General features: G+C 43.3%; 1 protein-coding gene across 1 annotated transcript in view; it reads left to right on the forward strand.

The window, feature by feature from the left end:
• LOC110165247 (nucleolar protein 4-like) overlaps positions 1 to 14,216 on the forward strand; it is a 451,198-nt gene that overhangs the window by 415,320 nt on the left and 21,662 nt on the right. The window contains 4 exon segments of the mRNA XM_055165659.1: positions 1,113 to 1,207; positions 1,210 to 1,452; positions 1,455 to 1,550; positions 9,810 to 10,019. Of these exon segments, the coding sequence (XP_055021634.1) occupies positions 1,113 to 1,207; positions 1,210 to 1,452; positions 1,455 to 1,550; positions 9,810 to 10,019 (644 nt within the window).

The raw sequence follows: 14,216 nt of genomic DNA on the forward strand, positions 1-14,216 counted from the left end.
ACAGTTATTATTTTAGAATTATATTTTATCCCCACACTCCTGCTGGTTTTTCACGTCTTTTTTTTTTTTTTTTTTTTTACTTTAGAGTTTAAGTGTTCATGTTTTTAAAAGTAAACTCAAAATGTATCTTTTTAATTTAGCTTTTAACTGAAACTAATTTCAGTTAAATACAATTATTATTATTACAAATTGAATTATTAAGTAAGTATTTTATTTCTATAGCGCTTTTCACAGACGCTTTACACGGCGTTAATCATTCACTCCAGACCCACTGGTGGTAAACTACTACTGTAGCCACAGCTGCCCTGGGACAGACTGACAGAAGTGTGGCTGCCAATGTGCGCCATCTGTCCCTCCGACCACCAACACACACACACACACACACACACACACACACACACACACACACACCACTTTCATACTAGACAATGTGGGTGAAGTGTCTTGCCTAAGGACACAATGACAGTTTTTGTGGCTGTAATTTTAGTTTTAGTCATTTAATTTTAGCTCTCAATTTTTTATTTATTTATTATATTAGTATTATAATTTTTTTTTTTTTTTTTACTAAAATCTGTCTGTCTAAACTAGGGGTGTCCAAAGGTTTTTCATCAAGGGTCACATGATGAAGCAGAAGGCTGATCAAGGGCTTTAGACTGATGCTCAATACAGTGAATAACTGAAATATGTGCAAGTTTATCACATTAAAATGAACTATCAGACTTTAGTCATGCCAAGATCCTTAAAACCACACACTAAATTTAATTAAATTAATTAAATATCAGCTTTATCAAGGTAGATTTTCAAAAAACTTGCAGTAAAAAGTAAATTTTTAATTGATGCAAGGTAATTTGGGTCAATTCACCTGGAAATCTGAGGGCCAAGAAAAATTTGTCTGAGGGCCGCATTTGGCCCACAGGCCATAGTTTGGACATGCCTGGTTTAAACTGTTGTGTATGTGGATGAAACCCTGGCTGCTGTTGCGTTTGTGAAACTTTTCAAATGTACGAAAAGTGTTTGATAAATAAAGTTTGATTGATTGATTGACAGGTTTAATAAACACGTCTGTGCTAACCTCCTCCTCTTCTTCTTCTTCTTCTTCTTCTTCTGTGCAGATGACTCGTCGTCCGAGAGCGGCAGTGGGAACGGCCTGCCCACTCTGACCCCGCCCACCTCCATCGTCAGGGAAACGGAGGTCGTCAACGGCAACGGGGTCCCGCCCCTTTAGACTTCAGCGCGCCCACTTCCTCCTCGTCATCCTGCGAGGAGCAGCAGCCTGTGGCCCCGCCCCCCTCCTCGGGGCGCCTGGCCCTCGGCTCCGCCCACTTACCCGTGACGGTGTCGGCCGCCGCCGCGGCCCTGCTGGGGGCGCTGCACCCCGCCGCGCCGGAGGAACTGCGCAGGAAGTACCCCCTGTCCGCCAAACCCCCACTGGCCTCGCACCCCGCCCTGCCCTCCCCCTGCCCCACAACGCACACGCCCCCGCCGCCCTCAGCCAATCACACGCCTCCGAGCTCAGGCTGGAGCGCAACGCCAGGGATTATGGGAGCAAGGTGAGACGCACGGTATAAAGATAATAATCCTTACTGTTTATGGTCACCATGGCAACCACGTTTCACTTTTCAACACAACTTAAAATGTGTAAACACTGTTTTACAAATAACTGTTTTTGTTTTGTTTTTGGGTGAGTTATTGTACAGTTGTAGGGAGTATTATCTGTGACATAAGGATGAGTCGTTGCACAGTTGTAGGGAGTATTATCTGTCACATAAGGATGAGTCGTTGCACAGTTGTAGGGAGTATTATCTGTCACATAAGGATGAGTCGTTGCACAGTTGTAGGGAGTATTATCTGTCACATAAGGATGAGTCGTTGCACAGTTGTAGGGAGTATTATCTGTCACATAAGGATGAGTCGTTGCACAGTTGTAGGGAGTATTATCTGTCACATAAGGATGAGTCGTTGCACAGTTGTAGGGAGTATTATCTGTTACATAAGGATGAGTCGTTGCACAGTTGTAGGGAGTATTATCTGTCACATAAGGATGAGTCGTTGCACAGTTGTAGGGAGTATTATCTGTCACATATGGGTGAGTTGTTGCACAGTTGTAGGGAGTATTATCTGTTACATATGGATGAGTCGTTGCACAGTTGTAGGGAGTATTATCTGCTCAGTTAAAGGTCCCATATTACACTATTTTCTGATTTGTTAAACTGTTGTTCATGAAAAACAGACCTGGAGTTGTGTTTTGTTTCATTCACACGTGTTTGAGTAACTTTTTATTATTAGTCTGTTTACATTTCCAAGCCTCAAAATGCTCTGTTCTACCTTGTGATGTCATGAATTGGTAGTGAATGAAACAAAACACAGAAAACCACATGATATTATTATAACATAGATCAGAAAATGTCAGAATATTGACCCTTTAAATCGTGCACAGGTTTTGTTTAGGGTGAGTTCTCTGTGCGTGTATTGAGTATCGGTATCGGTATCGTAAAAATTACCTCGGAAAATTGTGTTTTCAGTTTTGTATTTCCTCTTTGAGTTTGTGGACGCGACTCTTTTGTGAAGAAACGTGAGCAGAGGAAAAAAACAGAAAACAGACTCGTGTTTCTCCTCGACTTTTACACGATTAAGAATAAAACACAAAACGGTATTAAAGGTTGTATAGAGGATTTTCCAAGGAACGAGAAATCCAGCGACTGTTTGTCCTTTTTCAAATGTTGCGCATGCGTGAAACCACCCCCCCTCCCCTACAGCTCCTACGTAGAAACACCTCCTCCCTCCTCCTCCTTACGCCAGAAACAGGTTTGTTTACAGCCGCTGCACATGACTTGTAAACAACTAACTACAGTGTTGGTTAGGCAAGACGGAGAAGTGAGGAGCAGGGGGAAGAGCGGATCGGGCAGCGGGGAGAGGAGCAGGAAAGGGGAGCAGAGAAGGTTGCGCGGAGATTCAGTGCGAATGAACTAACTACAACACGCAGCAGCAAGCGGACTCTTTCTTTGCCTTGAAAATTACGTTTTCAGACATAGGATATCGCTTTCGTGTCCTGAAAAACGTTTGTCTCGCTCTTGGAAATAAAGTACGTTTTCATAATAAGCAGAAGTTTCCTGTCCAGGAGTAATTTGTGGACCAGTGGTTCAGTCTTTAGACCCTTCGTCTGCTTCAGTCGCGCCATCGCTGGAATGAATCTTCAAGAATCACCTTAGTTTGGCTTCGCTGCTTTTCCCCTTGTCTTCTTCTTTCAGCGACCTCAAAAACGGACTTTCTTTTGCGGCGAACTGCTCCTGGATTCTTGTCGCCATTGCAACAAACTTTGTGCGAACTGCGAGGAAGATATAGGTCAAAAAAAGCCGCTAAGAACTGTTGCGTTGGTGGAGTAAACAGCGTCTGTGCGTCTTGCGTCTGTGGACTGCGTGACAGTCGTACGTAAACCACGTACCGGCGGCGCAGGCAAGTCAGTTACACTAGAAACGTAGGGAGTTTGATTGACAGCCTGTCAGCTCACAGATAACGAGGCAGTGTCGTTATCTATTGGCAAATGTTTAGCCCCACCACGTCCAGAGTTGATGAATTTTTATTCTCTTTTTTTTTGGTCATCATAATTACAAGGCTACTGCATCTATAATCTATCATTGACAATTTGAAACAAAAAAAAATCCTCCATACAACCTTTAAAACACTTTTTCTTCCAGCTTCTCTTCCTCTCTTCCTCGTCTCTCTTCTTCTCTCTCTCTCCCTCCATCAGACCCAGACGTACACAATACATGTTTATATCTTTGACTTTTGTTTAGTCTCCTCCTTCCTCTCCTCTCTCTCTTCCTCCTCCTCTTCCTCACAGTGTTTTTATCTGTTTCTTTTGTTTCTTCTCTCTTCTTTCTCGGCTTTTATACGTTTCCTCTCGGAGCTTCTGCTTTTGTCTGTGGAGCAAACTTTGGTTCGATACGTGACAAAGGCTCGAGTGAAAAGTTTCTTATTGTGAAAAGCTGGAGAGTGAAGGTCTGAGTCTGGATTAAAAGAAACAAACAACAGACGGACAAGTTTAACGCCGCACTCACCACGTTTACATGATGTGGGGAGTAACAGATTACATGTACCGGAGTTATGTAATCAGAGTACAAATGATGAGTAACTGTATTCAGTTACAGTTACTGTTTCATCGAGAGGTAATTGGATTACAGTTACTTTGTTGAAATAAATGGATTACACAGAGGGATTTTGCTGTTTTCACATTTTCACATTTTGGGCTAAACCAGGTCTAAACCAGGACTTAAACAAGTCCAGAACTAAACCAGGACTAAACTAGGACTGAACCAGGACTAAACCAGGACTTAAACAAGTCCAGGACTAAACCAGGACTAAACCAGGTCTAAACCAGGACTAAACCAGGACGAAACCAGGACTAAACCAGGACTAAACCAGGACTAAACCAGGACTAAACCAGTAAACCAGGACTAAACCAGGACTTAAACCAGGTTAACCAGGTCTAAACCAAAACTAAACCAGGGACTAAACCAGGACTAAACCACTAAACAGGACTAAACCAGGTCTAAACTAAGACTAAACCAGGTCTAAACCAGGACTAAACCAGGACTAAACCAGGATGAAAACCAGGACTAAACCAGGACTAAAAACCAGGTCTAAACCAGGTCTAAACCAGGACTAAACCAGGACTAAACCAGGTCTAAACCAGGACTAAACCAGGTCTAAACCAGGTCTAAACCAGGACTAAACCAGGACTAAACCAGGACTTAAACCAGGTCTAAACCAGGAACTAAACCAGGACTAAACCAGGACTAAACCAGGACTAAACCAGGCTAAACAGGACTAAACCAGGTCTAAACCAGGACTAAAACCAGGATGAAACCAGGACTAAACCAGGACTTAAACCAGTCCAGGTCTAAACCAGAAATAAACCAGGACTAAACCAGGACTAAATCAGGGCTAAATAGGAACTAAAACCAGGACAAAGCGTTTTAACATTGAGATTTCCTGGTCTTTTCTTCTCTGTTCATGGAGACTTGGGCTCAACAGACAATTTGAAGAAAACAAACAAGAATTTTCAGGATGTGGTTGTTACGTTCATGTAGTTTTAAAAAGCATGACGATATCAAGTAATCCAAAGTAATCAGATTACTTTATTCACTTGAAGTAATTGAATGGATTACGTTACAAACTACATTTTGGAGTGTGTAATCTGTAATCTGTAGGGGATTACACCTTCTCAACACTGCGTTTACATGATGTTTTTAACTTCAGAATGAACTGTTCTGAATCAAATAGTTCAGAATTTAAATATTGTCCTTAGATTTTACACAGAAATAATAATTCCGAATTGAGGTTTACAGGGAAAACACGTTAAATCTTCTTTATTTAATTCCACTCGACGTCTGGAGGTTGAGAAGGTTCAGTATTTACCTCGATTCGGTTTGTCGTTACACCACAACTGTCCTGGTTTAGTCCTGGTTTTAGACTTGGTTTTAGACCTGGTTTTAGTCCTGGTTTAGTTCTGGTTTTAGTCCTGGCTTTAGTACTGCTTTTAGACCTGCTTTAGACCTGATTTTAGTCCTGGTTTAGTTCTGGTTTAGTCCTGGTTTAGACCTGCTTTTAGACCTGCTTTAGACCTGATTTTAGTCCTGGTTTAGTCCTGGATTAGTCCTGGTTTTAGACCTGGTTTTAGACCTGCTTTATAACTGATTTTAATCTTGGTTTAGTCCTGGTTTAGTCCTTGTTTAGTCCTGGTTTTAGACTTGGTTTTAGACCTGGTTTTAGTCCTGGTTTAGTTCTGGTTTTAGTCCTGGATTTAGTACTGCTTTTAGACCTGCTTTAGACCTGTTTAGACCTGGTTTAGACCTGGTTTAGACCTGGTTTAGACCTGCTTTTAGACCTGTTTAGAAGTTTTACCTGGTTTTAGACCTGGTTTAGACCTGTTTAGAACTGATTTTAGACCTGGTTTAGTCCTGGATTAGACCTGGGTTTAGACCTGGTTTTAGACCTGGTTTTAGACCTGATTTTATCTGGTTTAGTCCTGGTTTTAGTCCTGGTTTAGTCCTGGTTTAGACCTTTTAGACCTGGTTTTAGACCTGGTTTTAGTCCTGGTTTAGTTCTGGTTTTAGTCCTGGCTTTAGTACTGCTTTTAGACCTGCTTTAGACCTGATTTTAGTCCTGGTTTAGTTCTGGTTTCAGACCTGGGCGGTGTTCCTGTGACCCGGGGCTGTGTTCTTGACCTGGTGACAAAACGCTGCAGTCGAGTCAGAGCCGCTCATTTACACTGAACAACTCCAACGTAACGAGCCTCTCGATTAAACTCGTATCAGGTCGAGATTCTTATAACAAAGTTCATTAGACCCGATTTAGAACTGATTTAGAACTGATATTAGTCCTGGTTTTAGACCTGGTTTAGACCTACTTTAGAACTGACTTTAGTCCGGGTTTAGTCCTGTTTTAGACCTGGTATAGTCCTGGTTTTAGACCTGATTTTAGACCTGGTTTAGACCTGGTTTAGACCTGTTTTAGACCTCATTTAGACCTGGTTTAGAGACTTTTACCTGTTTTAGATTTTAGACCTGGTTTAGACCTGCTTTAGACCTGGTTTTAGACCTGGTTTAGACCTTTTAGAACCTTTTAGACCTGGTTTTAGACCTGGTTTTAGACCTGGTTTAGACCTTTAGAGACCTGGCCTGGTTTAGACCTGGTTTAGACCTGCTTTAGATTTTAGACCTGGTTTTAGAAGACCCATTTAGACCTGGTTTAGACCTAGCTTTAGAACTGGTTTTAGACCTGGTTTAGACCTGGTTTAGACCTTTGTTTAGGACCTTTAGAACTGTTTAGACTGGTTTAGAGTTTAGACCTGGTTTTAAACTGATTTTAGTCCTGCTTTAGTCCTAGTTTTAGACCTTTTTTAGTTTAGACCTGGTTTAGACCTGCTTTTAGAACTGGTTTTGGTTTACCTGGTTTAGACCTGCTTTAGACCTTCTTTTGAACTGTTTTAGACCTGGTTTAGACTGCTTTAGAACTGGTTTTAGACCTGGTTTAGACCTGGTTTAGACCTTCTTTTGAACTGATTGTAGACCTGTTTAGACCTGGTTTTAGGCCTGCTTCAAAACTGATTTTAGTCCTGCTTTAGTCCTAGTTTTAGACCTGCTTTAGACCTACTTTAGAACTGATTTTAGTCCTGCTTTAGTCCTGTTTTAGTCCTGTTTTAGTCCTGTTTTTAGTCCTGGTTTAGTCCTGGTTTAGACCTAACCTCTCCAAGTCCAAGTTACAGGTCAGATCTGTGGAGAGGCATATTTGAAGGCATTTTTGAGCAATAAAAAACACCTGTAATTTCCTTCATGTTGGATTGACGCGCTCTGTGACACACTGAAATGTTCCACAGTGCTCTTTACTAGTTTAATCACACTGTGAACAGCTCCGGCGTAACGAGCCTCTCGATCAGACTCGTATCAGATTGAGATTCTTAGAACAAAGCGTCTTTCAGTGCGTAAACGCAGAGACACAAAGCGCGGCCCGTGATCAGGAACCTCTCACCCGCTTTTCTCCTCCGTCCTTGAATTTAATTGGATTTACAGAGCTGAGATTTCAACGGACGAGTTCTGTTCACGTCGTCTTCGTCTGTGGAGTCTGGATCTGCTTTACGGATCGATTTATTTATCTGAATATTCGCAGACGCTTCTGGGAAAGTGGAAGTTAAAGGTGCGTTGCGTAACTTTTCTGATGGAGGGTTTGGAATCCGTGTGTCGTTCGTTCATTCGTTTTTCAAACTAAAACTAAAAATAAGAACGAAAAAACAAATATTTACTTCGTTATTTGATTTGGTTTTTGATTTTGTGTTTAAATGAATAATGGAAAAAAAAACGGATAATGGACGTTTCCTGTTTCTGTGACTTAAACTGTGATCCAGGACTGAACCAGGACTGAACCAGGACTGAACCAGGACTGAACCAGGACTGAACCAGGACTGAAGTGTTCTCAGTCCTGGTCTGGTCCCGGCCTGGTCCCAGTCTCAGTCCTGGTGTTTCAATCACGGTCTAATCAGGGTCTCAGTTCTGGTCTCAGTCCTGGTCTCAATCATAGTCTGGTCCTTGTCTGGTCCTGGTCTGGTCTTGGCCTCAGTCCCGGTCTCAGTCCTGGTCCTGGTCCCGGTCCTGGTCCCGGTCTCAGTCCTGGTCTCAGTTCTGGTCTGGGCCCGATCTCAGTCCCGGTCTAAATCACAGTCTGGTCACAGTCTCAGTCAGATCCCGATCTGGTCCCGGTCTCAGTCCCGGTCTCAGTCCCGGTCTCAGTCCCGGTCTCCCGGTCTCAGTCCCGGTCTGGTCCTGATCTGATTCTGGTCTCAATCACAGTCTGGCCCGGTCTTGGTCCCAGTCTGGTCCTGGTCTGGTCGATCTGGTCAGGGTCTCAGTCCCGATCTCAATCGTGGTCTGGTCCTGGTTTGGTCCTGGTCTGGTCTTGGCCTCAGTTGTGGTCTCAGTCCTGGTCCTGTTCCCGGTTTCAGTCCCGGTCTCAATCACAGTCTGGTCACAGTCTCAGTCAGGTCCTGATCTGGTCCCGGTCTCAGTCCTGATCTCAGTTCTGGTCTGGTCCCGGTCTGGTCCCGGTCTCAATCAGAGTCTGGTCCTGGTCTGGTCCCGGTCTGGTCCCAGTCTCAGTCCTGGTGTCTCAATCACGGTCTGGTCCCGTTCTGGTCAGGGTGTCAGTCCCGGTCTCAGTCCCGGCCTGAGTCCCAATCTCAATCATGGTCTGGTCCTGGTTTGGTCCTGGTCTGGTCCTGTTCCCGGTCTCAGTCCTGGTCTGAGTTCTGGTCTGGTCCCGATCTCTGTCACAGTCTCAGTCAGGTCCCGATCTGGTCCCGGTCTCAGTCCTGGTCTCAGTCCCGGTCTGGTCCCGGTCTCAATCAGAGTCTGGTCCTGGTCCCGGTCTGGTCCCAGTCTCAGTCTTGGTCCTGTTCCTGGTCTCAGTCCTGGTCTCAGTCCTGGTCTGGTTCGGATCTCAATCACGGTCTGGTCCTGTTCTGGTCCTGCTCTGGTTCTGGTCTCAGTCCTGGTCTGGTCCCGGTCTGGTCCTGGTCTCAATCAGAGTCTGGTCCTGGTCTGGTTCCGGTCTTGGTCCCGGTCTGGTCCCGTTCTGGTCAGGGTGTCAGTCCCGGTCTCAGTCCCGGCCTCAGTCCCAATCTCAATCATGGTCTGGTCCTGGTTTGGTCCTGGTCTGGTCCTGGTCTGGTCTTGGCCTCAGTCCCGGTCTCAGTCCTGGTCCTGTTCCCGGTCTCAGTCCTGGTCTGAGTTCTGGTCTGGTCCCGATCTCTGTCACAGTCTCAGTCAGGTCCTGATCTGGTCCTGGTCTCAGTCCCGATCTCAGTCCTGGTCTGGTCCCGGTCTGGTCCCGGTCTCAATCAGAGTCTGGTCCTGGTCTGGTCCCGGTCTGGTCCCAGTCTCAGTCTTGGTCCTGTTCCTGGTCTCAGTCCTGGTCTCAGTCCCGGTCTGGTTCGGATCTCAATCACGGTCTGGTCCTGTTCTGGTCCTGCTCTGGTTCTGGTCTCAGTCCCAGTCTCAGTCCTGGTCCTGGTCCTGGTCCTGGTCCCTGGGCCTTTCTAAAAACAGAGGTGTAGTTTATGAAGAGTTAGAAGTTAAGTTAGAAAATGTGAAATAATAATCCCAATGTGACCAGAAGCAAATATAAAAGGAAATTAAAACTCCAAAAATGTATGAAATGTTCTTGAACATCTGTATTTGCCTCCGTACACGTCTCACTTGTGTTTATTTGTGTTTATTTGTGTTTATTTGTGTTTATTTGTTTGTGTTTGTTTACAGTCTCCTCAGTACAGCTCCGGGGGAAGTTACGACAGCGTGAACAGCGTGAGCAGCGTGAAGATGGACCTGTCCGCCGAGGACCTGACCATGGGTCGCCACGGCAACCAGGCCACCCCCGACGACGACGACGACGATCACGACGACCACGACGACACGGACAAGATGAACGACGCCGAAGGAGTCGACCCCGAGAGACTCAAGGCCTTCAACGTGAGTGTGACGACTCATGGACACGATATACACTTAAATACACTTATATATACTTGTATACTCTTACTTACACTTATATACACTTATTTACACTTATATACACTTATTTACACTTATATACACTTATTTACACTTATATACACTTAAATACACTTCAAAACACTTCAAAACACTTATATTTACCGCCGCCAAAGAGGTTATGTTTTTTGCCGGCGTTTGTCTGTTTGTTTGTTTGTCTGTTTGTTTGTTTGTCTGTTTGTTTGTTTGTTTGTTTTGTTTGTCTGTTTGTTTGTTTGTTCTGTTTTGTTTGTTTGTCTGTTTGTTTGTTTGTTTGTTGTTTGTTTGTTTGTCTGTTTGTTTGTTTGTCTGTTTGTTTGTCTGTTTGTCTGTTTGTCTGTTTGTTTGTTTGTTTGTTTGTTTGTTTGTTTGTCTGTTTGTTTGTTTGTCTGTTTGTTTGTTTGTTTGTTTGTTTGTTTGTTTGTTTGTCTGTTAGCAACATAACTCAAAAAGTTATGGACCAATTTTGATGAAATTTTCAGGATTTGTTGGAAATGTGAAAAGGAAGAACTGATTTCATTTTGGGGCTGATCCGGAAGAAATCCTGGATTCTGGATCACTTTGAAATTTTAGTTAACATTGTGGTAAATGGGGCCAAAAATTTTGTTTCTCAACATCTCAGTTAATTATTGACCAAACCCCATGAAATTGGACTCCGGGATGGACAATGGGATCCTCTTTCATATTCCAAAGGCTGATCCGGATCTGATCCAGAAGACTGATTTTATCGCAATTTATATCAAAAATGGGGGTAGTCCTTGGCGGAGGTCTGCGCTCTCTGACTGCTTTTCTAGTTTACATTTATTTACATTTATTTACATTTATATACTCTCTTTTTTACACTTATATACACTTATATACATTTATATACTCTTTTTTATACTTATATACACTTATTTATCCTTATATATACATATTTACACTTATATATACTTATATACTTTCTTTTTTACACTTATATACACTTATTTACACTTATATACTATTTTTTATACTTCTATACTCTTATTTACACTTATTTGCATTTATATACTCTTATTTTTACACATATATACACTTATTTTTTACAGTTATATACACTTTTTTATACTTATATATTCTTTTTTAGGCTTATATACTCTTTTTACACTTATTTACACTTATATACACTTATTTACAAATACACAGAAAAAAAAAAAAAACAAAAATCTAAAATGTTCACAATTGTACAGTCTCAACAGTGCAGGGCAAAGTTGTCGTACAGTTGTAGGAAGTATCTGTTATATAAGTGTGACTTGTTGTACAGTTGTAGGGAGTATTATCTGTTACATAAGATGAGTTGTTGTACAGTTGCAGGGAGTATTATCTGTTTTACTTAGGGTGAGTTGTTGTACAGTTGTAGGGAGTATTATCTGTTACATAAGGTGAGATGTTGTGCAGTTGTAGGGAGTATTATCTGTTACATAAGGGTGAGTTGTACAGTTGTAGGGAGTATTATCCGTTACATAAGGGTGAGTTGTTGTACAGTTGTAGGGAGTATTATCTGTTACATAAGGTGAGATGTTGTGCAGTTGTAGGGAGTATTATCTGTTACATAAGGGTGAGTTGTGTTACAGTTGTAGGGAGTATTATCCGTTACATAAGGGTGAGTTGTTGTACAGTTGTAGGGAGTATTATCTGTTACATAAGGGTGAGTTGTTGTACAGTTGTAGGGAGTATTATCTGTTACATAAGGTGAGATATTGTGCAGTTGTAGGGAGTATTATCTGTTACATAAGGTGAGATGTTGTGCAGTTGTAGGGAGTATTATCTGTTACATAAGGATGAGTTGTTGTACAGTTGTAGGGAGTATTATCTGTTACATAAGGTGAGTTGTTGTACAGTTGTAGGGAGTATTATCTGTTACATAAGGTGAGTTGTTGTACAGTTGTAGGGAGTATTATCTGTTACATAAGGTGAGTTGTTGTACAGTTGTAGGGAGTATTATCTGTTACATAAGGTGAGATGTTGTGCAGTTGTAGGGAGTATTATCTGTTACATAAGGGTGAATTGTTGTACAGTTGTAGGGAGTATTATCTGTTTTACTTAGGGTGAGATGTTGTACAGTTGTAGGGAGTATTATCTGTTACATAAGGTGAGTTGTTGTACAGTTGTAGGGAGTATTATCTGTTACATAAGGTGAGTTGTTGTACAGTTGTAGGGAGTATTATCTGTTACATAAGGTGAGTTGTACAGTTGTAGGGAGTATTATCTTTACGTAAGGTGAGTTGTTGTACAGTTGTAGGGAGTATTATCTGTTACATAAGGTGAGTTGTTGTACAGTTGTAGGGAGTATTATCTGTTACATAAGGTGAGCTGTTGTACAGTTGTAGGGAGTATTATCTGTTACATAAGGTGAGATGTTGTGCAGTTGTAGGGAGTATTATCTGTTACATAAGGTGAGTTGTTGTACAGTTGTAGGGAGTATTATCTGTTAACATTTTTAGCCAGTCACTGCTTCTAACTCCTCATCTTGGTCTTGTTTACTTCCCAAAACAAAATAAATAAAACTTCACAGCTCCTTTGAATAAGACGAGAAATCTGTCACTGCTACTGAGACTCACAGTAAAATAAACATTAAATTACTTTTATTTGTTACTGGTAAAGAAAATAAAACAAAACAAAAAAAAAGCAAACAAACAAAAAAAAAAAACACACAACAACTGAAAACAATAAATAAACCCGTTGTACGTGACCACAATCCAACACAGTGTTCGCAGAGAGAGAAAATGCAAACGTTGATCCTGACGAGTGGCGTGTTTTCCCGCGGGACGCTCCGGTCGTTCCCATAAAGCAGAAGTATCGGAAAAGTGACGGCTCTCCTCCGCGCCCGTCACTGACATCGATCTGCAGCCCAATCGCGCGAGGCAACGTGAGATAACGGAGACATTTTTCACTCAAACGATGAAGACCAGAAGGGGGCGCTGGAATATCAACATGCTAATGCTAACGCTAACGGCTAATGCTAATTCTGATCTGACACTGAGTTATGTTGCTGTTGTTTTTTTGTTTTTGTTTTTTTGTATAAGAAATCAGGATTAAACCAGGTCTAAACTTGGACAAAACCAAGGTTAAAGAGGTTAAAGAATCCGTGTATCATTCGTTCATTCGTTTTTCAATATAAAACCAAAAATAAGAAAATGAAAAAACAACAGTTTTCTTCGTTATTTGTCTCCAAAACCAAAATGAAAAAACGGATAACGGTTTGTTTTTTCAGTTTTCGATTTTGTGTTTAAATGAAGAATGGAAAAAATGAATAACGGCCGTTTCCCGTTTACGTGACTTCAGTGACTGTGATGCCGGACTTTTGCACCGCATACGGACTGAACCAGGACTGATCCAGGTCCGAGACCAGAGCGGGACTGAGACCGGGACCAGACAGGGACCAGACCGGGACCAGAGCGGGACTGAGACCGGGACCAGACCGGGACCAGAGCGGGCCCAGGATGGACTCCGAGCTTTGACTCCGAGCTTTGACTCCGGGCCTCCACGGGGTCCGAGTCTCAGCTTCGAGCTCCGGTCCTGCCGTGGGCTCTGAGCCTCCGGTCTGGTCCCGGTCTGGTCCTGGTCTTGTCTCAGTCTCGGTCTCAGGCCCGCTCTGGTCCCGGTCTGGTCCCAGTCTCACCGCATACGGACTGAATCAGGACGGATCCAGGTCCGAGACCAGAGCAGGACTGAGACCGGACAGAGCTGCTCTGGTCCTCCGCGCTCAAGAACCGCGGCTGGTTCCGAGGTGCAAAGCCTCCGACTGACGCTTTCACACCAATGAAAATGAATCGAACTAAGAGCTTTTGGTTTAAATGGACCAGGTCCGGGACCAGACCAGGACCAAAGCGCTACTGAGACTGGGACCAGACCGGGACCAGAGCGGGCCTGAGACCGAGACCGAGACAAGACCAGACCAGACGGGACCAGACCGGAGGCTCAGAGCCCACGGCAGGGCCGGAGCTCGAAGCTGAGGCTCGGACCCCGTGGAGGCTCGGAGTCAAAGCTCGAGTCAAAGCTCGGAGTCAAAGCTCGGAGTCAAAGCTCGGAGTCCTGGTCCTCGGTCAGTCCTCGGTCCAGTCCCGGTCTGGTCCCGGTCTGGTCGGTCTCAGTCCCACTCTGGTCTCGGTCTGGTCT

Source organism: Boleophthalmus pectinirostris, unplaced genomic scaffold, assembly GCF_026225935.1.
Source record: "Boleophthalmus pectinirostris isolate CB_2022bp ecotype Guang Dong unplaced genomic scaffold, ASM2622593v1 HiC_scaffold_8, whole genome shotgun sequence".
In the NCBI taxonomy this organism is placed as follows: domain Eukaryota; kingdom Metazoa; phylum Chordata; class Actinopteri; order Gobiiformes; family Gobiidae; genus Boleophthalmus; species Boleophthalmus pectinirostris.